Source organism: Ornithodoros turicata, unplaced genomic scaffold (genome assembly GCF_037126465.1).
Source record: "Ornithodoros turicata isolate Travis unplaced genomic scaffold, ASM3712646v1 ctg00000903.1, whole genome shotgun sequence".
NCBI lineage: Eukaryota > Metazoa > Arthropoda > Arachnida > Ixodida > Argasidae > Ornithodoros > Ornithodoros turicata.
Genome location: NW_026999413.1, coordinates 545,936 through 572,259, shown reverse-complemented (window position 1 = coordinate 572,259; position 26,324 = coordinate 545,936). Strand labels below are relative to the sequence as shown.

The window sequence follows — 26,324 nt, the reverse complement described above, 5'->3', positions numbered from 1 at the left end:
GCCACACGCGCTCTTCTCACTCCTCCGACTTTGTAAGAAGTCCATCGCGTCTCTGATTGGAGGACACGACAAGCCCACGTGACAGGCAGAGACCTATGAGCTGGGTTGTGTTTCCTTTATTTTTAGATTTCCTCCTTTCCCCGATTTGCTTTTGCGCGGTGGATTTGGTTGTCTCGCGTTTGCTGTGTACGTTTTACTGGCATTTCTCGAACATGACGTATGACTATTGCGTACCGCCGTTACCACCTCGCTTTCTCGTGGATGAAGATTGCTCTGATCGGTAGCAGCGGGCTAAAGCTTTTCACCCGATACGCAGAGACTGTCCGTGGAGGTGTCTATTCGTGATATAGTGATCGAAGTTTTCAGTTTTCGTGGTGTCACAGGATCACGTGTCCCTGAGAGTATCGGGGGACTCCAGTTGAGCTGAATAGCGATTTTTGTCAGAGGCAACAGTATCCAGAAAGGACGCGGGGTTGTCGACGGTCATATGACACTGCAACATCCCGTTGCAAAACATCCCTGCTTTTCTTGCCAGTGACATTTACGCTGTTGAACCATGACGTTCATTGCTGTCGATTGGTGTCGTGAAAGCGCTCCCTCAATCGGCTCGCATTATTTCATAGTTCGCATTAGTTCATTATCAACATAGGGGTACGTTTATTACGAAAAAAAGAGGAAAGGTAAGCCAAATGGATGTCGGCTTGTTATTCCAAAAAAAGCGAAAGGGGGAAGTCAAAAGAGGCAATGAAACTAAGAAAACAAAAAGAAGGGAAGAAAAGGAAAAGAATAATGAAGAATCACACACTATGGCGGGATCCTATGATGTACGCAGAACTGGTATAGAAATAAGAGGAAAGAAGAACAGGAAAAACAAAAGAAAAAACAGAGAGAACGTAAACAGTGAACATGTGCACAACTGAAGGCATTATGCCTTTGAAAACTGAGTGCAAAAAGAACAAAATGTATTGAATCCTCGGTGTTTGACCCGAAATGCGCGCAATATAATGAATATGGTCAATGAAATGGAGCAGCGGGAGTTGAACCCGCTCCCAACGAATATGCGTTCCGAAGATCCTACCGTTACACCACAGTGGCAGCTGCTGGTACCTTTCGACTGCTTCGTTTCATTGATCTGATTGCGTTGCGCGTAATTCAGGCTATGTGTTGTGTCATCCTCTGTGTTTCTTCGCCTCACCTTCTACTGTGATAATGAGTATGGTGGGCGGATACATATTTTACAAATTGCAAGATGCATTTTTGGGTTGGTGCCTCTTCGCTCTTTTGACCCGGGTGCGCCGAGCCCCAAAGGTTGGTGTCAGCCTCTTAGCGGGACTTCCCGGGGGAGGCGGCGCCCCCCCAGTTCATGTTCCGGGGGGGACAAGGGCCCCCGCGCAGTCGGCGCCTATGGATCCCGGTTTGGAGTTTGGAGTTTCCCGCGGGTTGGTTGCGGGTGATATTATTGACACCCGCGCAGGTAGCGAGACTGTTGCGGGCAGCGTTTTTGGGACAAGCACTGCTGGCGGGTCGGCCATGAACAAGCAACGGCTACAGCAACAACAACGAAGAGAAAATATCATACCAAATAATAAGTAAACAAAGGCGCCGCAGCCCCTGCTGGTCGGGTCCAGTTGGGTGTGGATTTCATTTTCTGGTAGAGCGCGGGTGGCGGGTCTTGTCAGGGGATTTAGGGGTCGAGTATGGATTTCACCCTCAAATAATGGGTTGCACGTCATACGGTCCAAATGCCCATTTCGTCAAACTACCAAGTGTCCGTCTGGCTTACGCGAACATTTGGGAAAACAAAATGCGTGATAGCGCTTTTCTATAGAAACGGCTGTCTTGCCCCCCCATCCCGAGTTTCTTCAGCTATCAAACAAACCAAACAGTGCACGTATGCGCAGGTCATGCGCATTTTGGCACTGTAGTCGCCTTTGAGAAGGGGTAGAGCACTGCATGGGCCGGATTTTCAGGCCCGTGCCCTGCCCATACACCAATATTTCCATACTGAGCCCCTATCCAAACCCACCTCTGCTCAAAGTGTTCGCCAGGCTCGCAGCGGGCCCAATGGCCAGTCCCATTTGTCCATTCCAATTTTCTTTCTGTGTTCTCGGGAAGGATAGCTCCATAACATACCCGAAAATTGTGCCAAAATTTTGGTGGCGATTTTGAGTAAATGGCCGCCGGATTTGGCCAATTTCATGATACAGTGTGCGTGCAGACGGCAGGTATCAATTTGTTACTTCCTTCACTGTATTATTGTTACTTTTTTATGGGGTTTAATGCTAGCCGGGCCTTCCTCAACCAAGATAAAGATTTCATAATTCCAAGATAAAGCAACCCGTCTTCCAGTCTGTTCAGGCTGACGTGTTGAATTGTTTGTCTGAATATTCGATATTTCGGACGCGACTGTTTATCATAGTGTAGTTTGCATCAATTGCGGACTATCCGATTCAAAAATAAAAGAAAGTGTTTATTTCCGTGGCAATCGAACTATGATTTCATTTTCACCGTCAGAGATCGCAGGCGAATTTCCATCCTTTCCGCGGTGCATATACAGTTCATAAAAGGAAGCTTTTGACCGCTCGATAAATAATTAGTTGTTTTTAGTGTTTAAACATATGATCTTCCCACCACAGCGAAGGATTCTTAGGAATACATGCAGAATGCTCATGACAAATAAATCCGGGTTTGGGTAGCGTGCCGCGAAATCTTGTGGCAAACGTCCTCACCCTCATGGTCATCCCACTATATTTGGTTTCGCTGGTCCATAAGGCCCTAAACCAATGTGCAAAACACCACAAACGCATTTGATTTTATTTATATTTTTGCATGCGGTGGGTTTGTTGTGTGGGCCCCGTCACATAACATCCGCGTCTGCACGAGCGGGCTGCCAAAGGCTTGGTGGTCGCGTGTCGCATCGACCTCAGCCAGCAGACGACCAGACAGCTGTGGAGAGGAGGACTACGCAACGGCGCCAACTGCGTCTCGCACACGGCACAGACGCACGCATGGTTCTCCCTTGCAGCTTCTTCGGAGATTTACTTGTTTAGCGTTCAACTGACTTTGCAGTTCGCCGCATAACGCATTGTGATCCCAGAGAAACGTAAATGATGAAAGGCGCGTTGGTTGGCAGTAGCCAGCTGAAGTTTATGACGCGCGACAGGCTGTTCGTAGACTCTGACGTGGAAGTCGTCACTTTCAGCTATCCTGGAGCTACAGCGGCCCGTCTGAGAGAAAAAATCCATCGACTGCACCTAGCAGTAGACTGGATCGTCATGTATATCGGTGGCAACGATATCCAGGATGGGAAGAGTGCCGCAGCTGTTTTGCGGGAAGTCTCAGTAAGTACAGATTGCAACGATTTCAATCTCTGTGCTGCTAAAACCCATTTCCATGAATTGTCTTCTTTCACAGGATACCGTTGAGGCGGCGAAAGGCTACGCGGAGCATATATTCCTGTATAAGCTGATGCCACAGACAAGGCGGCCTGAACTATCTGGCACAATTCAGGGATATAACGCGATGCTGCGGACGATTCCAGCTGTCCGTGCCGGTGACGCTACAGTGTTGAGCATTGACGAGAGTAGTCACTTCTCGAACGCTAACTCTGGAACTTCCTGGTGGTCATGGTAGGTATTTTATAATGCTCGTTAGTTTTGGAAAAACAGTGCGACAAAAAGTAACTGGGGCTACCTTTGTGGTGCTTGAATTACAAACAGGTGATGGTCTTGATGCTGTACCTGTTTGTAATTCAAGTATCACAAAGCTAGTTTCCAGTTGCTTTTTATCGCGCAATTTTTCCGAAAATAAAATGCGTACGAAGTACTGGCACATGCCTACCAGGAATTCCGGTTTATTTGTATTGCTGTCTTTGTGAAGTGCTGTTTGCAAAAACATTGCATATATATGTTCAAATATCTTTTCCAGCACAAGGTCTTTACCAGGAACAAGGAGGTGAAAGAGGGGATGCTTTCATGGGATGACTATCACATTTCGACGGGACGGGGGTTATCGTGCCTAGCAGGCATCCTCCGCACAGCCCTCGTGAAACGCTATGGACCATGGCTGAAAGCACCGGGTCTGCGTCGTGGCATCGTACTCAAGCCAATGGAGTCGTGTGAAGAGTGTCGTGCTATGGGACACCCCACGAGTGCATGCAGGCCTGTGCGCTCACCGTGGTGAACGCTCACCATTTAAGCCGCCATGTCATGACGACACAGAACGATGTTACCACCATTACCTGCTGTATTATAACAACCACGTCACCTGATCCCCAATCCTATGCTCACTTCAGTCAGCAGCAGCAACGTAGTCAAAGCTTTTTCTAACCTGTTCCTCCTGCCATCGCATACTTTGCCCCATGATTAGTGTACAAATGGCCCACATCTTACGCAAGACCTGCCCCATAAAATTTTGTAAACAACTATCATCACTCCGATGGCGATTTTGTAATGGCTTCATGCCGTCTGCCAGCTTCCGGCTGGGCTGTCTGCTCGTTACCCTAGGCACCCTGAGACCAGTAGTTTCCTTAGAAGTTGGTCCAGGGCACATATGCCCCCCACCCCGTGATATTTCCTGGAGCAGAAACTCTAAACACAGCGAGGTGGTGCATGATAATGCGTGTGAAATTTGAAATTGAAAGACTACTGCGTTACTTGCCACTATGAGTGTGAGTCACTGATGCCCACTGTGGCCTGAATGAGATGGCTGGGTATTTTCCTACGGGTGCAACTCGTGCGATATATTTTGGTTAATAAAATATATTATGCTTCATAGCAAGCTTTTCAAGGGGAAAAATGTATTTCTCCTCAAATTCGTATTGTGGTCCGTACAGATGTGTTTGCAGTGTTCCCCCGGTCTCAAGTTTTTCTTCAGATGAAATCTGGTCAAGGTGACCAATAGCCATTGTTAGTAACCACTGGTTCACAGATTCCTGCAAGCAGAAAATCCTAGACAGCCAGCACTCGAAAGATTAAAAAGAAATCAGTAGCATGTGTTCACTATTGGTAGATAGGAGATATTTTATTGAAGAACGCAGCATGTATACATCGTCACGTTTTCTGCATTACTTATGCGTATCAGCTCATGCTTGTAGCCTCAGAATGTTCATTCGTGGATACAGTATCCAACAGCACATTTCATCATTTCTTTTTTTTTTTGCTATAGTCGTGACGATGCCCACTTGGGTGCGGCCAACAACGGCAAGCTACCTCGACACCCCCCCCTCATCATTGGCGATGTGGCATACACACATAATGAAGTACCATACAGTCCGCTGCATGTAGGCGCACTTTGACATGAAGGTCTCACACATACGCTATCAACATATAGCATCCTGGTGGACAGAGCCAGATTCATAATATGGGAATAGTAAAAACTTGGAACGTGTTACTCAGCAACGAGTTTCCTTTTTGAGCAATGAAGTAGCAACTGATAGTTGCTTTTGCCATGCTTGTCAGTTGGCAGCTAAGGCCTCAGAGTGTGTGTTTATGGGGAAAAAAATGTCCAACAGGGCACCATTCATCATTGGCCACATAATGCTGAACCAGGTACAACACTTGCAAGGGCAGGTGCTTCATAATCAGGGAGAGAGTAGGAAATTTTCAAATGACAGGTAAAGACAGTAACACTTAGGAAGTTTGACCTTTGGGCGTCTGGCCATCATATTTGCAGTAGTACTGGATACCTGAATCTGAAAATACAATTTTCATATGTTGAAATGACACCCAAGTAAAGGCAAGATGGCAAGAGGACGTAACGCAGAGCGACATGTTGGGATGTTGCTCGTGCTCAACATTGCGGGAAACTGGCGACAGTTGGGAGACAGCTCTGCAAAATTATGATACTTACCGACCTTGTCAAAATATCAAAATGGATTCATACTCAGCTTCAAAAGTGCTAGGAATACCATTCATGTTTCTTTCCACAATTTTCATACACTCAAGCAAAGGTAGAATACCATGATGGCCTCACACATATAGCATCAACGTGTGGCCATCATTTCAACCATGCCTGGGAAGAACGACGGTTTGGGGACAGCTTTGCTATATCTTCATACACTCAAGCCAAGGCAGAATACCATGATGGCCTCAGACATATAGCATCAACATGTGGACGTGTTTCAACCATGCCTGGGAAGAACGAAGGTTTAGGGACAGCTTTGCCATATCATCATACACTCAAGCAAAGGTAGAATACCATGATGGCCTCACACATATAGCATCAACGTGTGGACGTGTTTCAACAATGCCGGGGAAGACGGTTCTACGGTTGGGAGATTGTGCACCATTCTCATACTTAGATCCTCACGTGCTGATGGCTGGATTCAGATTTCACACTCTTACGCCATGTTTAAAATATGACAAAATATGTTTATGTACAGCACGATGGTACTGCTTAGAGTTGAAAGACACGACAGCTCCTGAAGCCCGCATTCCGAATGATCCCCTCTGGGAAAAGTTTATTCTTTTACCGCCAGAAAACTTTGCAACGAGAGAATTGAAATGTTCTGCAGCATTATTGTTAACGTCAAGGATCAAGCTGCTACCATTGTTTGCCAAACAACTCATCGCTACAAGGATTTCATTGAAAAGTCCGCATTTCCTGAGCTCTGGGACGTGATTGACTTCCCCTTCTTTTGGACCACTGCAAAAGTAACCCGCACATTTTGCGTGGTCGCCGAACACATGGAGTGGCCCATTACGGATATCAGCCACCAGGTTCCGAATCTGATCTTGTTTGCTGAACTCAGCCTGCTCTTTGCAATAGTGAATAGCCGTAGCGACTCCAACTCTTAGTCGAACAGCATTATCCAGAAGTAGCTTCTTCAGCGATGGGGGAATGGGGGTTATTCTCTTTGTCATAGCAACATCTCGAAGACGACGTACATAGTTTCGAAGAAGGTGGTTGTGACATTCTACCTTCTGAACTACCTGATGCTGGTATGGTGCAGCTTCAAGAATTATCTTGTATGTGCTCGAATCACCGTCAGCGATCAACTGCAAGTACTCTACCCTGTGCAACTCAATGCTGCGCCTGAAGCCTTCAACGACGATATCCTTCTCCATACTGGTAGAGCTGCTGTCCCAGTTCTTGAGGCACCGATGCTTTTTTGGGCTCGACCCTGCCTTGCAACTTGCGCACAGTGTACAAAATTTGTTCCGGACGCCTAGGAACAGTACTTTCTTTGTGCGGTACCCAACAATTACAGCCTGCAAAAACGAAAAAAATGTTAGGATTGTATTCCACAAAACTCTACCCCCAATGACAATGTTTCCAGGAATTATGCATTTGTACGCGTATCGTACGAACTAATGCCACAGGATGTATACCACTCTAGAAAGTGTGTTTACCAAAAGACAGCAGTGAAACTAATAGCACCACAGGGGTCAACTTTTTCCTCCAAATAAATGCTCATAGTGTTCTTTCCACAAATGGTGGGCACAGACTTCCTCTATATCCCGTCTGCCAAGCGGTGTGCAAGATAAATCCTCCTTTTTCGGGCACCTTTATTAAGTGTAGATAAAAATATTTACTTACCAAGCCAGAAAGAGCGTCGTACTTGTTCTTGTATGAACGTTTGCACCAAGCACCATCAGCAACGACCGTAATTATAGGAAAACCGTCAGCATCGACGTCCCCAGCTTTCCTAGCTAACCGAGCTTCCTCAATGCCTGCTTTTCTTATTTCTTCCCAAGCTGTTTCGTCGATTCCTTTAGCAACAATATCCTGATACTTACTGTACGTGCTACTAGCCATGCCGGGTATGTCCACAGCACCTAGGAGCTCGAGAAGGCCTGAGAAACCAAAGCCTATAGACACGATACCGTTCCCTGCTGAGGAATTGACGTACATGCGTTGTTGAACAAGTTGATCAACTGGTGCCTCCGTTGTGACTACATCTTTCCTCAAACACATCCTGCACTTCAAACTGAAAGAGCTACACAGACCTCGCCGATGTTCTGATACAATTTCCATGTCAGCCAGGCCGCAACCAAACGGACTATGTACCGACAAACTTTGCAAAGACGAGAAGAAGTGATCAATCTCCACTATACGCCGACCATTCAAACTGCTTGTGCGCTGACTCTGTGCCTGGTGAACATTGCCAGTATCGAAAGATGGAGATCGACTGGGTGTAACAGCGGCAGTGATTGGAACGGGACTTGCTCTGGAACCGGCAAGCTCGTCACAACCTGAACTGCAGGGGACTACATTATCTACCTCAGCTGAATCAGCAAATGACGAATTTGAGGGACGAATTTCGCTTGTGCTCGAAGCGAAACAAGCATTCCGACCGGCACCACTTAAAGTTTGAGGAACAACACTACCACCAAAGGTTGAGCTTACAGGGTATCTGCGTGATGTGGAGCCGTCGAAGTGCAACGATCACTGGGAACAGCACGGCTAGAGCATCCTGCATTACCAAAATCTCTCAAATCCGCAGGCTCCGTCACATGCCTGCCTCTACCACGTAAATTCGCAAAGTCCTTCTTCTCACGTTTCCGTTGTCTGTAGACGTGACTTCGAGCCATAATGGGTAAATACTATGAACACGCAGAAAACACACAAGGACAGAGAGCAAATGAACAGGACAAGAAAGTGAAAAAAACGCTTAACTTAGCCACGAATTGGTCACTTCAGGACGAACCGCCGAAACCACGGACGCCGATCAGCTGCTGCGCAATACGCGGATGTTTACGAGCGGACTACGTTCGGGCGCTGCGAGTGGACGGCACCACCTTCCGGAATCAGTGGTAAACGCCTTGGATGCATGCCTGTACTCACTTTTAATTCTTTTTCGGAAAAACAGAATGCTAAAAACACACAAAAAACACGTCATTTGAATCCTGAAACATGTCCCCGGTTAACCTCAGAAGCGGATTGTTTTTATTTGCTTTCATTTAATTATTTGAATTTTTTGAAGCTGTAGCGACAAAATTCGTTTCTTTTTCCTTTTTTTAAGATTACAACGCTAAAGCGATATTTCAGTTCCCAGAGTTAAGATGTCTTGACGTCACCTTTCCGATGAAAGTTTCCGCATTCCGATCTGTCTCGTAGTTCAGCCACAAAACCTATGCAAAGTTCACATAGAAAACGGGGTGGTATGTCCTCTTAAGGCACCCAAACAAATGGCAATTGCTTAGTGGAGCAGAATCTGAACTGTAAGGGGCATGGGACAAAACTTCCCAGCGCACATTTCGGTCATGGTTGCTACCATCAACTTCGCTGTACGAGTCCGGATCTTGTCATGAATTTCCTTTCCTGACAATATCCTTGATCTTTTCTTGTAAAATTTGTTTTGCACAGCACCCTTGATCAACATACTGGACATAATCATGACCCCTTGCTCAAAGAAGACTATATGGATAAAACCAGTCTAAGAGAGTACACCAGCTAAAAGGTACAGAACAGGGGGAATAGAAAGGCAAGAAAACATCGGCTGACTTATCATGAAGAGATAACAAGTGGAGATGTTTCATCTGTTGTTGCTGCATTCTTTGAAGCAACTTATATCGTATCAAATATGTTGCGATGTAGTACATATTGTAACCGTATTTGATGAGGCAGTCGTGTAAAGCACAGTACTTGTGGTAAAACACTGCGCCATGCTACATGTCTGTCAGCCGGCCTTCGAGGCAATGAGGGTTTACCTGGGCCTTTACTCAACTGTGAAAAACTTTGCTGTTTAGCCACACACTTAGCGCACTTCCCTGCTCATGATCCCAGCCCGATACGACGTGAAAGAATATAAATCACAAACCCTGACCCCAAGTCCAGTCCGAGAATCTTTGAACTGTGTACGAATCTTAACCTGTCTTTAACCTGTGAACCACAGAAACGTTTTCCCCAATGATTTGTTTCTGCTGAGTTTGTTTCAGTCACCCTGTAAGATCCCACAGTGGCCCTCCCTTACCTTCGAGACACAATCCTGCAATACTTGTGCCAATTTTGATAGATTGCAAGGAATAGCCACTGTACTTTATCTGACCAAGTCTACCCATACTGTACAATCAGTGTTTTATTGAGACCCACTCCAGCCCCCAAAACCCCAAATCTTTGGCAATTTGATTTGGCAAAATGATTTGGCAATCAACTTGGGGGCAGGGTACAACGTGCTTATGGACACTTCTACTGAAGCGGCGATAATTTTCGCAGGATGGAAGCTTCTGAAAACGATAAATTCGACAACACTGCCACAAGTATGTACAGTGGAATACCTTTAAACGGAACCTCAAGGGACCTGGAAAATCTGTTCCATTTATCAGGAGTTCCATTTACTGAGTTGTGTGTGAGATGTTAAATGGTGTAACTTCCAGGAGTGCTGAAGCTGTAAGCAGTCTTTATGCACATTACTGCATCAAAGACAATGAATACACACACAATCTTCAACTTTGTTCTAGTCCTCATTGAGATGTTCCACCTTCACACGAACAATTGGCCCATTCATTGGGATATTCTAACTTTGGGCATGCTTTATCCACAGTAGCAAGCATTTTTCAAGCTCTTCGTAGTCACGAGTCTTTTTCTTTGCGGTCCAAATCATGAAGCACTAAAGGCATCACGCAACTTGTCTTTTTCGCTAAGAGTTCTCGCTAGTGTACTTTTTGGCATCCCTTACTTAATCGCAAGCGCCATGTTTGTGTAACAACCACTCTCAAAATTGTTGATAACTTCGATCTTGCCTTGAAGATCAAGACCATGATGTGCACGCTTGTGCGATGCCATTGGAAATGGCATTTACTACTGTTAACATACTAATTCTAATCATGGCAGTACCGGAAGCGGAGAGCTCAAGCTGCGATGTAGCGATGATGCTTTGAAATGTTAAGTCAGTTCTGTATTCTGTTCCATTTAACCAGTGGTGTAAAAAATTTTGTTCCGTTTGACGGGAAAATTTTTGCACTGCATAAATAGGAATCCAAACAACCTTGCGGCTGTTGTTCCGTTAAAGCAGTAATTCCGTTTAAGACATTTCCGTTTAGTGAGATTCCACTGTATACCGACTGACCCATTTGTTACAAGTATATGTATTTCCTTAGACACACTGTCTTTTCAAAGGACGTTAAATACAGTGCGCCATGTGCTGAGCTTTGGGTGCACATGAAAGATGCCTCAAGTGTGCAAACTTAATCTACAGACTGACGAAAGGGTCTCCGCGGCCGAAGAAAACGCGGATGAGTCGGACAAAGGTCAAGGTGGTGTTGATTGCTTTCTTTGACTGCAATGGCACTGTTCATCACGAATTCGTACAACAAGATCAAATGGTTACCAAGGAGCTTTACAAAGAAGTTTTAATATGTCTGCAAGATGCTGCACGCAGGAAGAGGCCACTACTGTGGAAAGAATAAACGTGGCTCTTGCACCATGACAACGTGCCGGCACATTAGTCATCTTGGTCCGTAATTATTTGGCAAAACACAACGTATCAGTCATACCCATATTCCCTATTCGCCTGACTAGGCTCCAGCAGACTTTTTTCTCCTCCCCAAACTGAAGACAACATTGAAAGCAAGTCGCTTTCAGACAATACAGGAAATTCAAGAGAACGTGGCGTGATGAGGGATCTACGCATCATGGCAGAAAGTGTGTTCCTCAAAGCGTACCAGCAGTGGAAGAAATACTGGGAACGGTGCACTGGCAGCACAGGGGAGTACTTCAAGGGCGACAGCGTTTAGACTGATGTAAGACAGAATGTAAAAGCTTCAGAGCAAAACTTGTGTCTTTTTTTTAACACCCCTCGTATGTGCCGTATGTGCACCGTGCAGTATAAACAGGGCTACTAGAAGTCAGTATTCGATTCGATATTCGTAGTAAAATATTTTCAATATTTGTATTAGACATTTTTACTATGGCACAGCCTTAGATGGGCATCAGCAGAACCATCAACACGTACGCAAAAGCAACAGCGTAAGATATACTAAAGCTCTTTAATGTCTTCACGGGGGAAATACAGTCGTCAACCAATAGTTTGATGGACTTCCCAGTTTTTCGGACAAAGCTGTTGGCACCGTCAAATGTCCGATAAAACCAATGTATTTCCACATCCAATAATTTAGATGGTACTTAGTTTGGACCGTACCTAATTAGGACCAAAATAATCTCGCTTCAAACCTATCGCTGCATCGTTCTTGGGGCTCACCATCTCCCGAGCGCGAGGCATTTCCTACTGCCTTAAAATGAACATTCCATAAAAACGACGCACATGCACATGCATCTGAAAGGGCATAGCTTATTTGCGCGCGACTGGAACCAAATTGTACGCACCGCTTTGGACTAGTTTATCTTTCAATATGCGTGTCTTTGACGAGTCATTTGCAGTACCAGAATAACCGAGATGTCATCCTTAACTTCCAATAAGATGTCGATGGCATGTTTAGCAGAGGAAACACCGAAAAAAATGTGCTTTGCATGTGTACAGACATAAGGAACAAGGCATTGTGCAGGGCCTGTAGGGGCGCCGCTGCTCATTCCCCTAGTGGAGAAACACTTTAATTGTGTTGGAAGCAGAGATGCATTAGCAGACAACACTGCACATCAGCATACATGTCTAGTATAAATATTTTGGTAGGGTTGCTTTACATTTGACACAAATGTCCAATTTCCGATCAGGGATTCTTCGAAAGGAAGAAAAATTGTATGAGAGTGGGCATGTCCACGATGTTTCATGCAGCATAGAAGACAGTGTGGTTGTGGGGGAAAAAACATGCCTCAGACAAATTTCACGATATACGCAGTTGAAATAGTATTTGTAAGTGCCGCCATGATACACTTGTCATTTATGCAGGTACCAAGGTATTCCTTCAATGCTGTCATAGACAAAGCAGTTCTGTATCGCTTTGGTATTTTCATTGTGTATTTTCAGTACAAGTTCGTATAAAAGCCATCGCAGTTTACACTATTTGGTTCTTTTTGTGGAAAATAGTTTCAGCTGCAAGGTATTTCTCTATTAAATTGTGAAACAGTGAAAACAATTTTGGCTGCTTCCCTAATAATAAGGTCTCCACTGTCGACAGGGGTCTCACAAATATCAGAAGTGAACGGCGTTCAGTTGTTTCTTTTGTCAGTTGTGTTTGTGTCAGGCATTGATGTCAGTTGTGTTCTCTCCAACTTTTAAACACTCAAAATGTATGAAAACCGTACAAGTGTGGTTGTCTGCCACTTTTCCATGTACCGAAGTCAGAAATCTAATTTGGAGGTGACGAAAACGCCAAGACACTTTCTGCACATGACACACCACAGATAGCAAAAACATGAGTGTATACATAGCACTTTGACTACTTTAGCAATTCACTATTGCCACTTTACAGCAGGAATCCATTTCTGTTGCCGTTCCTGGTCCCGTGCCTTCCCAGGAAATAAATAAAATTTTGCTGTTGACACATTATTTCAAGTGTCAGGCAGTTGTAAACACAATAGCTACTATTAGAAGAATTCAGACGCCTATTTACACGAATTGACAATGGGCGTCATGGCGGAATATACCTTCTTATTCCAGGTTTACCACTGTGAACTAGGGCAGCTCTCCCAACACGTTTGACACTGTTTGGCGCTCAGTGGTGTGCTGGCCATCCTGCACATCGCCTATACGTTGGCAAAATATTGCTAATTCGAAAAAAACACCTGTGGTTCCTCAGGGAATGAATTAAGAGTCTACTGTAAGCAGAAATGTAGCAAGTACAGATGTACAGAGCTTCAAACTACACAAGCAAACCACAACATCCGTTACACCTTTTCACATCGAGACTAAAACTCCTCTTTCCACGTACAGGCGAAGAAACAACAACAAATATCTCAGTTGTTCTGTAGTAATGGGAATATTTCTCACCTATTGAGAAAGCCACGTAAGTCACTTGATTCTTCATCCACAATGTCTTCAAGAGCTTTCAGCACAGACGGGGACTCCGAGAGGAAAGTACTGCGTTCAATAAAAAATTTATTTCATGGTAGCAAAAAACATGGACAATTTTAGGTACAGGAAGAGGAGCCAGAGGGAAGAGTTCCCAGTTAAATAGAATGTCATGAGCATTTCTCACAATACACGCAATTCCTTAATAGTAAATTGATCAGGGCCAAGTCATAGATTTACTACAGTGTATCAGGAGCTTTACATATAAAGATCCTGAGCCCAACGATATTTCTTGGACAATGATCAGTGTTACGTACTTTGACAGTCAAAATATGCATTGTTTCTACGAGGAAAGGACCTGCATATTAAGATGGAGCTCACCCATTCTAAGTACTCGTATAGCAATGTTGACGCATTGCCACTCACATGGCGGCTTTGGCTAGATGCAGCTCTGATGCGTTGCTCTCTTCCGCGAATACCATAATTTCACACGTATAGGCCGCACCGCAGATAAGCCACACGACACATTTTTATGAGAGTTTTGAAAATTTTTAGGCACATAAGCCGCACTCGCAGATAAGCCGCGGGCACTATGGCGCAACTGATTTGTGCGACAAGGGAGACCACAGAGAAGGCCATAAACCCTGTGGTCCATACTCCGGGGTCGGCATGGTATACAACAAAGGAGGTCAGTTCTAGTGTTCTATCAAGATCGGGTTGTGCCCTTTTTCTTTTTCATGGATCGACGGGTCAGTGGCCTTCCAAAAGACATGAATCACTGTCACTACTTTCGTTAAAGCTGCTTGTAGGCGTTACGAGCTAATAAAGGGCAGGGCATTCGTAGAGAAGGGCACGTGCTAAAACACGTGCAAGACGCTCTACATGCGATACATGAAGGACGTGGTACACGTCACGCGCAATGTGTCACGTTCCCGCCTTTTTTAATTTTCCATCACTCGTTAGCTCATAACGACCGTAACGACAATGAAGCAATTAAGCCCCCAGGGAGGTCAGTCTACTCGAAGTTGGACACATCCCTGTTACGTATTCTTCGTGCATTGGCAGGGCGGTGCTGTTCCAGAGACACTGTCGGCCTTTCGTTAAAACCGGCGCATGAGGAATATACCAGAGAAAAACAGTCATCAGATAAGCCGCACCGGTGCCCTAGTAGCACACATTGTTGCCGTGACATTGAAGCAACAGTGCAAATGTTGTCCAATGTGGGGCAACATTTTGCAACATTTGTTAACATTATAATATTACCAAAAGTGGGCCAACGTTACTATCCATTTTGCAATGTTCCTGCAATGTGGCACTGCAATATGTTTCCACAATATTGTTATGGAACAATGCCTGAACGTTCCTCAGTCACCTTCGAGCAACATTACTCATCCAAGCACCTGACCGTCCTCTATAGTCATGCAATATTTTGCAAGACAGTTGTGAAAATGTTACCTCAAACATTGTTCAAACGTCGGTAATGTCCCCTTGAAAATGTTTTGCCAGCAACGATGCTTGAGAACATTTCCACAAGATTGATACAGCGTCCCAGCCACATTCCTTCAACACAAATAAAATATGGAGGGAACGTTTGTGTTATGTTGCTGCCACACTGAGACAGCTTCACAGCCATATTCCATTAACACAAATAAAATATGAAGCCAACATTTGTGTTATGCTGCTGCAACATTGAGAATGCCTTACAGCCATAATTTTCCAACAAAAAATACAATATTAAATCACCATTTGTGTTACATTGCTGCAACATTGAGACAGGATTGCAGCCATATTTTTCCAACACAAGTACAATATTGAGGCATCATTCGTGTTATGTTGCTGCAACATTGAGACAGGATTGCAGCCATATTTCTCCAACACAAATACAATGTGGAGGCAACATTTGCATTGTAATTTTGTGACATTTAGACGACGTCATAGCAATCTTTCTTGGAAAAGAAATATGACATTTCAGGCAACATTTTTGTAATGTGTCCAGGTTTTGCGAGGTGGTCTCGTGCATTCCTCTCAGTTAATATCCCATGTAGCACAAGCCTGATTTAAAAACATGGTACTTGACATGAAGGGATGTCAGGAACGTTGTTGCACATACTTGACTTGTTATAGATATGTGGGTTAATTGCAAGTATGCATCATCATCACTGCTGCAAATATTTTACGCCCCACTACACTTAATGAAAGTTCCCCAACAGTTTGTGTTTCAGTATATGCTCCATCCAGATTGGGACGCCCAAGCAGTTTCCCCAGCAGAGTCTACCTCCATAGGTAGCTCTCCTGCTTGATGACAATACGGGTCTCCCCGAACCCCTGTCAGGCGGGAGGGGCATGGCACTTACGTAGTCACACACTGAAAAATGTGTACATACGGTGCCGCAATGTTGTTGTTGTGTTGTGTGCATGTTGCTTGAGTGTTACAAATGAATGTTGCATATGAAGTTAAAGTCGTGGACATTAATGACGTTTAGGCAACATCGCAGTACGACATTGATGAAATGTTGCCATGCCATTCAGTGCTACCTGGGGTGTATTAAACAAATATGGATGTAACGCTGTAACAGTGTTGTAGGAATGTTACATAACCGTTGCCTAAATATTGTTTTGTGTTGAAGAAATATGGCTGTAACACATTGGCTGTAAAACATATTACCCAAATGTTGCCGCAGTATTGTGTGTGCATTGAAGAATATTGTTGTGACGGGGCCACAATAGTGTGGAAACATGACGGAAATGCCGCCGCAATATTGTATTTGTGTTGGGGAAACATGGTTCTAGTGCTGTCATAATGTTGCAGAAATGTTTTCCAGCAACGTTGCTGCAACAGATTGTCAAGAGGACATTATCCATGTTTCTGCAACGTTTGAGTAAAACATTACCACAACGTTCCGGCAACAAATTGTGCTAGTACTAGGGTGGATAAGCCGCAGAGCACACGTCAGGAAAAAAAATCGTGCATAAGCTGCGGCTAATGCACGTGAAATTACGGCGATAGGACACAGGAATGGGAATGCCAGGCAATTGTGTGCTTAGTCATTGCACGTTTGACCTGCATTCTGCGCTGGTTACGACGCTTTGTTTTCTTTGGAGCTGATGCGATCACTTTGTGCTCTGGCGAAGGAGGATTCACATCACTCCAGTTCAGCATATCACTTGGTATCAAAGATGGCGGTCTCAACGGAAGAAACGTAAAGCACAGTAGCCCTGCAGTAGGATGTCAAGCTTGTAGTCACTGATGAACAACAAAATGAAGGAAGGAAGGAAGGAAGGTGACATCTATCGACCAGAAGTACAGCCTTTTCTAGTCGGCAGTTTTAACTATTCTGAAGGCCGACGAGAAAACGCGAAGTTGTCAGTGATGGTGCAAGTACGAAACGCAAGAGAACCTGAAAGTGTGCATATATGAGCGGCATGTTGTTGATTGTTCTTCAACATCGAGAGAACCAAAGGAGTCCCTGATTTTAAAGTAACATCGCTGACAGCTGCACAGTTTCTCTATGTAGTGTGGTACGAGGTGTGTAAGCGCCTATCACGGACTGGTTCCTGCGCAGGTTTTGTTCTACCAGTGTCCGGGGGTGACGATGATGCGCCTGATCTCCACACAGTGATAGAGCAAGAGAGTGGATACATTGACTACGGAACCTGATGTACTAGAGGTGGGATATGGAGTCAAACTGAGGGGGTGATGAGACATCGTTGGGGCACTAGGTGAGAATAAACAGCAATGTGTTACCAAAGTGGTGGCTGATGATGCCACTGTTCATGAGGTTCAAACAGACAGAACTGCCTATAATGACACATCTGATGAAGGTATGGAAGTTTACATGTGCGTACCTGCCAACGTGACAAACTCAAAATTAGGAAGACGGCCCGCAGTGCGACGGGGGGGCATTAAGTTTGGACGCCACTGGGATTGCATCTACGCAACAAGTAGCCAATATCGAGTGGGGCTGTGACGCACTATCGTTGCTCCCATCAACCGCAATTGCAAAGACACGTTGTCTCAGGCTCTCCAACATTGCATTTTGCGCGGCCGCAGCCATTTCACCATTGATGGCAGTGGTCTTCGTCCGTCCACACCAGTTTCGCTTTCTTTGAAACTGGTGTGGAACTTCACTCGCTGCGAAACTTCACAGCGGTCACACGTGGTCGCTGCGCGGGTGGCTGTGCTCAACCAGAAAACCCTTGAAAAGGAACTTGATACTTTTTTTCTTCTTGTTCTATCACATCACATCACACATGTGCAGGTATTTTTTCAGTTTGGTGATCGTTATCGGAGAAGATGAAACTATTGCACGAGGCTGTACCTGTCACATTACCTCCTACGAAGTACAAGTCCAGAACCAGAGGTTCTCACCTGACGAACATTGTTTATACCATCCCACTACAAGCCTGCAACCTGCAAGCTAACGTAAGCAAGCATACGCCTGTGTTCACATCAGATACGGGCCCCCAACATAGGTGCCTGTTTCTATCCCCCTGCCATTGGTGGGACTCCCCCTGGCGGTGCCAGTATAAAGCGCTCACACCACATCCCCCCTTCGTAAGTTTAAAGGAGTACAGAGGGCCATCCAAAAAAATTTCAGATTAAGACATCTGATGCAAGTGTGTGTGTCATTTTACCGAATAGCGCGAAAGGTTTTGATGTGTGCAATTTGTTTCCCAGAAAAAAACTCACATAAACATAGCTCCGCGCCTTCACCATTAACTTGCCACTCCAGCTATAACGAGAATGAGGAGGTATGATGGCACGTCACCGATGACGGCATAAGGAGACTCGTCCTGGTTTGGTGGTCAGTGGGGGTCAGCGCCTTGTCTTTTTGCCGCCGTAAACCTGTTTTGCCAGTTTTCTCGGAGAATTGGGGATAGAAGGAGCGGCCGAAGCATTACCGAGCAAGGAGAAAGGCTTTATCAGAACCCCGAACAGCCAAGTAGCAGACGACATTTCTCTAGGCCAATCAGCGAGCGTTCTCCTTATAGCGTCAGCGCGAGGTTCCAGGCAGATCACAGGCTGGTACTGCTCTTCACCACCGTTGCGCACGGTCGCTTTTTGCGGCGTATTTTAAATTCAATTTCTGCAATAATTATGACTCTGTGGTGTAAATTACTTCGCACAGTGCATCTTACTGGCCTACTTAACAGTTTTATAGGAAGAAATCTGGGTGTTAAAAACGACTTCTGTGATACTTTAAAAATACTTTTGATTTACACGGTCGTCCATAACGTGACTGTCCCGGTCGAGGTGCCGACGCGCCGATGCCACAACATCACTTCCGGAACCCCCTTGTATGCAGTTGGGAGTAAGAGCATCTGTTGCGACAACAGAATCCCGGTTAGAATTGGCTCCTACAGTCTCTTGTGCGACTTCTGGAGAAGATCCTCGAAGCGGTAGCAAATGCCTGCAGTTTCTTCGCACCTGACCAGATGGTGTTTGGACGGTATATGAATGTGGGCTATCCTCTTCGTGGACGAGTCTCCCTGGTTGCTCCAGGTCTTGAATCCAGACCTCTTCCCCACATGACAGAGGAGGCAATCTTCTCACAATCTCGCATGACGAACATCATACCTATTTTTTTTGTTTGTTTGTTTGTTTCTGGTTATAGCACACATGCTTCCTCCTTATGTCATCCCCTTGCACACCTGTGAGAATCATCATGGTTGGGATCATCGGTAAGGTTGTTTGAACCCTTCGGCCCATACAGAGCTGAGCAGAGCTCAATCCCAAAGTCGCTGGTGTATTACGAAAGTTCAGCAGTGCGAGGTATGGATCCCGATTCTTTTCTAGGTCTTTCTCTGTACGCACCATCTTCTCTACTTGACCACTGGACTGGGGATAACGTGGATTTGATGTAATATGCTGAAAACTATATTTGTTTTCAAAAACTCGAAACTGCGGGCCATTATCCGTTACCAGAACTTCTGGAATACTGTGTGCTCGCAAAAATGCTCTTCAACTTCTCGATCACAGCTGACGCTGTAGTCTCATTCACTGATGTAACTTCAGGATAATTCGATCGATAGTCAACAACTAATCAATAGTTCTTCTCTCTGAACCCAAACAAATCTGTAGCAACGCGCTGCCACGGCACTTCGGGCAGTTTGGTTGCAATCATGGGCTCCTTTCTTACTATAAGGGCATGCACACAATCTGGGCACGATTCCACAGCCTCATTTATCTTCTTTGAGAGGCCCGGCCACCATGCGGACTGTTGTGCTAGGGCCCTATACCTCGATATCCCTACATGACCTTCATAGATTAAAGAAACACATGAGACCTCAGACTTGATGGGATAAAGGGTCTCTGCCCCTTAAGTACCAGACCATTCTCATGTATTAATTCACCTCTATACTTCCAGAACACCCGAAGCTCTGACGGAAGGTGATCCTTACTTGGCCACCCCTTCATGCAATAACGGACTAATAAAAATACCATAGGATCTTGTATTATTGCCTGTCACACCTTTCTGAAAAAACGTTGCGTTACAGGTGGACTCGAAATTGCTGCATTGTTCTGTGCCTCAGCCTCTTCCACCAAAAGAGTATTGATGTTTACCACGTGACACAATGGTGCTCTTGACAGCTGTAGCAATCTGTGCTCCTGGTACAAAGATGATCGAATATTGGAACTGTAACAGTCTCTATGGAACCTGAAAATTCTCGGAGGAAGATCATCAAGTGGAGTCTTCTCTAGTAGTGCCACCAGTGGTCGATGATCACTCTCTATAGTAAATTTGATACCCTTAAGGAATTTTTCAAATCTCTCCACACCTCACACAGCAGCCAATGGCTCTTTTTCAATTTGAGAATAATGTCTCTGTATTTGTCAATGAGCGCGAGGCAAATGCCACTGCCCACACCTCACCTGAGGGCTGTATTTGGAGAACACTACTTCCAAGTTCATGAGAAGAAGCATCTGAAGAAACAGGAGTCTGACGATCTGGATTGTACCTTGACATGCATCTCTCAGAGGACAATAAGGTCTTTATCTTCCGCATAGCTGTCTCTTGTGAAGGTCCCCAATACCACGATACGTTCTTGTTCAGCATCTCCCTCAGTGGTGTCGTAACATCTGATAGATTCGGGACGAACCCAGCTAAGCGGTTGAGCATCCCGAAGATTCTTCTAACCGAAGATACATCTTGGGGAGGTATAAGATCCTGTACGGCTCGGACCTTGCTGGGCTCTGGTCGTATACCATCTTTGCATACGACGACTCCTAAAAATGACACCTCTGATCCCCTGAAGATGCTACTTTTGTCGTTCAGGGTTAGACCTGCCTTGTGAATGCCATCTATTGTGGCCTTTAATCTCCTGCTGTGCTTTCACAACTTGATTCAAAAACAAGGACGTCATCGATGAGGTTAACCACCCCTGGTAACCTGTCGAGAATGCGAAGCATCTCTCTCTGAAAAATTTCTGGTGCTGACGAAATGCCAAAAGGCATCCTCTTATAGCAGAACCTACCAAAGGGTGTAATAAATGTAGTAAACTCCTGGCTTTCTTCTGCCAGCGGAATCAGGTGGAAGCCGGACTTTGCATCCAGCTTAGAGAAGACAGTTGCATCTCTAATGCAACCCAAGATTCCTTCAACACTTGGTAAGATGTGGCATTCTCTCATAAGAAAGTTATTTAGCTTCGTTAAATCGACGCATATGCGTACCTCACCAGTTTTCTTCAACACAGGAACCATCCCGGCACACCACTCAGTTGGCTCTGAAACTGCCTTGATGATGTCGCTGCAACCAGTCTTTCAAGCTCCTCCTTCACTTTCTGTCGCAGTGCAATAGGCCCTCTACGAGGAGTACACAGAGCAAAAGGTTCAGTCTCTGGTTGAAGTTTAATTCTGTATTCTCTTTGTAGCATTCCTATACCTTGGAATACCTCATCAGCTCCCTGCTCAGAGGCATTGAAGTTTACTTCACCCAGGAATTGGATGATCTGAAGATGCTCCAGAGCTGGCAGCCCCAGTAGAGGCATTGAGAGAGACATGACGACATAAATCACCTCTTTCGTTTCCTTGCTGTTTCAATTAATGTGAAAGCAAAACTTCCCGGTCACGAAGAGAGTACTTGAATCTGGACCTGTGATAAGTTTTGTAACTGGTTCCAGCACTGAAGGGATGCCTACAAAGCTGTCTGGAACCGCAGGCACTTCTGCTCAAGAATCCAGTTTAGACTTGGCCGTATGTCCGTTGCTGTCAACATCTACATAAAGTGCTTTCCTCGCTGGAGATTAAGACGTCTTCTGTCTTACATGATGCTGCATACTGTTCAAAGTGAAATTACTGCAAGACATACCCTGAACACGATGGCTTGTAAACTCTTTTTTCCTACTTTAGCATTGCTTACTTCCTTCCTTCCTTGTCTTACTTGTCTTCCTGGTACATACGTTGGAGAAATGTCCTTTTACTTTGCACGAGTAACAGTAACAATTTCAAGCAGGGCACACTTGCCATGTATGTGCACTCTTCCCATCTTCCCACAGTACTTGCACATCACTCGATCTTGTCCCTTATGGGAATCCTTGTGAAGTCCTACACCCTTGATCTTCGCTTCTATGCTGGTATTCTTGATGACCTCCTGTTGCCCATGAACATTTTCCTTCAACTTGACCTTGCGAGTGGCAGTCTCCAGGTTAAGATCCGAGATCATCTGCAGTTGCTCTGAGCGAGCTTTACCTGCTATACCGACGACAAAATGATCCCTAATTACTAGGGCTCGGGATCTAACACGTTTTTCCGACTTTCGTTTAAAAAGTTTTTCGTTCGTTAAAAGTTCGTTTGTCGTTTAAACGGTTTATACGCCGTTTAGATTCCCATATAGTCTGGAAAACGTTTCCTTATGAAATGTTTAAACGTTTTGTGAATGCGAAACGTTTAAACCTGTCGTTAATGTGAAACATTTAAGCGTTTCGTTAAAATGAAGCGGTTGAACGTTATGTCAAGGTGAAGCGTTTAAACGTCTTGTTAATACGAAACACAACGGCTTTCGAAACGGATAGCTATTTAAACAACTTCTTTTCTTTATTAATGGGAAACATGGACGCGCCAGGCATTACGTGGACAGAGACAGAAGTTGTCCCTGTTAAGCCTGGCGCATCCATGGTTCCCATCAGTAATTACCAACTACGCCAGTTTCTTACTGTCCTATAAGTAGGTTATTACTTCAGTTCATATTTGGCTTTTAGGTCGCCCCGCCTATCAGTGTTCATTTTCGTCGTAGATTTCATTATGGACCGACGTGTTTCACTACAGTTTTAAACATGTCGAGCTCGTAATGTCGGTGATGACGTTTGAATCTTTTGGGTAGTTTATACTAAAAATTCCGTATTTACCTTCTTTATGCGAGTAGCATTTTGGTGAAAAGACCAACACGGAAGATTGTCACCTTGAGCGACTACTTTATCCTGAAGCATGTAACCTGCTCTTTCCTACTGGTTCCCACAATTGCACTCTAAAACCAGAACATTTTCCAATTACGCGTTAAGAACCAATCACTGTCCCGAATGATATTCTTGCACCAGAGTGGAAAAAAAGGGATGAGCACGACTTTTGTGGCATGATGCACTGACGCAAATTTCCACAAACAGCCATACACCTCCCGTTATGAACAAATTGGGATGGAGAAAAGGATAACACCCAGAATTGTAATTCTGCCGGACAATGTCAATGACATAAAGCTCCGTTTTTGGAGTGTCAGCAATCCCAATGCCACGAGTGCATGCGGAGCGGAGTTCAGTGTACGCTGGCGTAAACGGGGTCGTGGCAATGCTCTATTAACCACCAAGAAACCGAATAAAACGCGCCCTGCGCTGTGACTGTTCTTTATTAAACATGAGACAGTCACAAATGAGCAGGACAAAGTGACATGCCACTTTAACGATACCCTGCACTATCTTTCAAGGAAAGTAAGCTGTAGTGTTTCGAGGGCGAAAGAAAACGATTAAACGTCTCCTAAGAAAACGTTTATATATGTATACGTGCCGCTGTACGTTTATGCGAACGAAAACGTTTAAATACGTATACATGCTGTTGAACGTATATCTAACAGAACACGTTTAAACGTGTTTTAAGAAAACGTTTAACCTGTGAAACGTGTTACGAAATGCGTTTCTTAAGAAAATGTTTAAACGTTTAACATAGAGCTCTACTCATTATCCTCTCCATGTTGGGGGCATATCTGAAGCCTTCAAATTCCTGAAGCCAGTCTGTCCACCCGGCGGAATTGTGAAAGTCGAACGCTTCTGGTGTCTTCACCGAAAACGGCATTGACGGCTGGCAGTCACGTCAACTAACTTGGAGTTACTATGTTTGCTTCTCGAACTTGCCTTTTATGCTGCGGCGAATTTATGTGACTCTGCAACCCCACTTCTGACACCATGTCATATTACTTCCTACGAAGTAGAAGTCCAGAGCCATAGCTTCTTACCTGACGAACATTGTTTATTCCATCCCAGTACAAGCCTGGAACCCGCAAGCATACACTTCTGTTCATATCAGATACGCCCCGCAACATGGGCGCCAGTTTTTATCGGGAGACTCTTTTCGGCTGTAGTTCGAGTCACACGTGCTCTGCCTCTGGGCAAACGTCATATGTCACGTGAGAAGGTCGCTTCTGCCCGCGCGCTGACCGCAGGGGACTCTTCTAACTGCGGAGAGATGTGGAATGTGGACATGTGCTCGTAGTTTTATAAGGTAAATGTGTTTTACGCGCACTACTGCATAGCCTTGCTGGATGGACATGAGGTGAGTTTGTGTAAAACAGATAGAGGTTTACTACACTGAGTGCATTCAGGTGGTTCTTCCTCTCGAGCGAAACGGGGAAGTGTCTGAAGTTTCACCACTTCCCCGGGCAAAATAGGAAAGCCGACCGGTGACAGCGCTGGGTGTCTGTCACTCAAAATAATTCATACGGCGAGGAAAGCTTTTGTTGATTGATTAAACCAAGCATATCATTCCAGATTGCAAGAAGAAGAGTAACTCGTTCACTAGTCTTTGCGGGCAAGGTGGGGTGGGGGGATATATTTATTAGACCAAATAAAAAAGGGCGAGGAAACCCAAGATGGGGATCAGTGTTTGCCGAACGGCAACACAAGTGCCTGCTGCTGGACTTGGAAAATTTTGCGATCAACAACTACAAATCGCAAGAGGACTGTTCTGAACTCCCTGAACTTTCGTCTTCTGTCACGTCACCTTAACACCCGGACAACTGCAGTATAATACAATTTAGACTAAGTGCGACAGGTGTGAGCATGCAGTTGTGTCTGTGGTGTGTGATTCAAATGTGTGCTCAAATCGCTGGAAACATAAAATAAAATAAAAGAGCAAAAGAATGGACTGAGAGCAGTGTGATTATTGTATTCCATTTAATGAAAGAGTTTCTCTGTATCTGATGATGATGATGATGATTCAGGTTTTCCTGGCGCATAAGCGACGAAGGCCATAAGTTTCTCTGTATCTGTTCTTGTTAATATCTATATCTCGAAATTCGGAACCACGTACAACAACAATAATAAATAATAGAGAAGTTATGATGATGTGCGATGTTTACCCCTGGTAGCCTCAGGACCCTACCCTACTTCACAGAGGCTAATATGAGAGTAAACACGTTACACGTACAAAAGTTACACATAGCCATGATAATCTATATTATTTTGTGAAGTAAGATAAATGTGAAAATCGCCGTGCATCGAATACATAATGCTGAATTCGAGAAGTCGTAATGGGGTAACACGCCTCGGACAGCAGTACACAGGCAACAGCGTAAATAATATTTCATGACGTGTTTGGAAGTGCTGTTTCAACGGAATATTTAACGGAATGGTTATCGTGATCTCAGTCTGACGGGCTGCATAAATATAACCGCTCTTAATACCTTTTTTGAAGTTAGAATTCCCAAAAAAATCGCATAAATTGCCCTACTTGCAAACAGTTCTGCCGCCGTGCACATACCAATCTTACCTCCCCGCCTGTGCTCTTCCCGCCATTCCCGCCTCATCCCTTGCTCTCTCTGTCCTTCCTCACGTGACATATGACGCACGCCACGAGGCGGAGCCTGTGTGACTCGAACTACAGCCAAAAAGAGTCTCCCGTTTTTATCCCCCTGCAGTCGGTGCACTCAAGTCCCCCTGGTGGTGCCAGTATAAAGCACCCGCACCACAGTACCGACAATAGAATGATAGCACGCCTTCTCTAGAAACACGGACACAATGACACTCGATCTGCCGTGACCTCCAGCCAAAGATGGTCATGCTGTAAACAGGTGTTATGAGAGAAGAGCGAACCTTTGGGCTTGTTGGTATAGCATAACGAGGCAGGGAAGCGCAGACGAGAAGACACAAACTGCAGACACAAACGGGACGGGCGCTAACTTCCAACAGGTTTATTTTAGAAAAACACTTAGGTTATGTGTCTTGTGCAGGGTTTGGGTGATCTCAGAAAAGCAAGTTCTTTATCAGATAAAGA

The 26,324-nt window shown here is 44.9% G+C and overlaps 1 protein-coding gene across 4 annotated transcripts in view; it reads right to left on the bottom strand.

Moving 5' to 3' along the window:
* LOC135375593 (Fanconi anemia group D2 protein-like) overlaps positions 1-26,324 on the bottom strand; it is a 339,045-nt gene that overhangs the window by 110,466 nt on the left and 202,255 nt on the right. For all 4 annotated transcript variants that reach the window (XM_064608269.1, XM_064608270.1, XM_064608271.1 and 1 more), the window contains exon 32: positions 13,829-13,918. In XM_064608269.1, the coding sequence (XP_064464339.1) occupies positions 13,829-13,918 (90 nt within the window). The remainder of the gene's footprint in view (positions 1-13,828; positions 13,919-26,324) is intronic.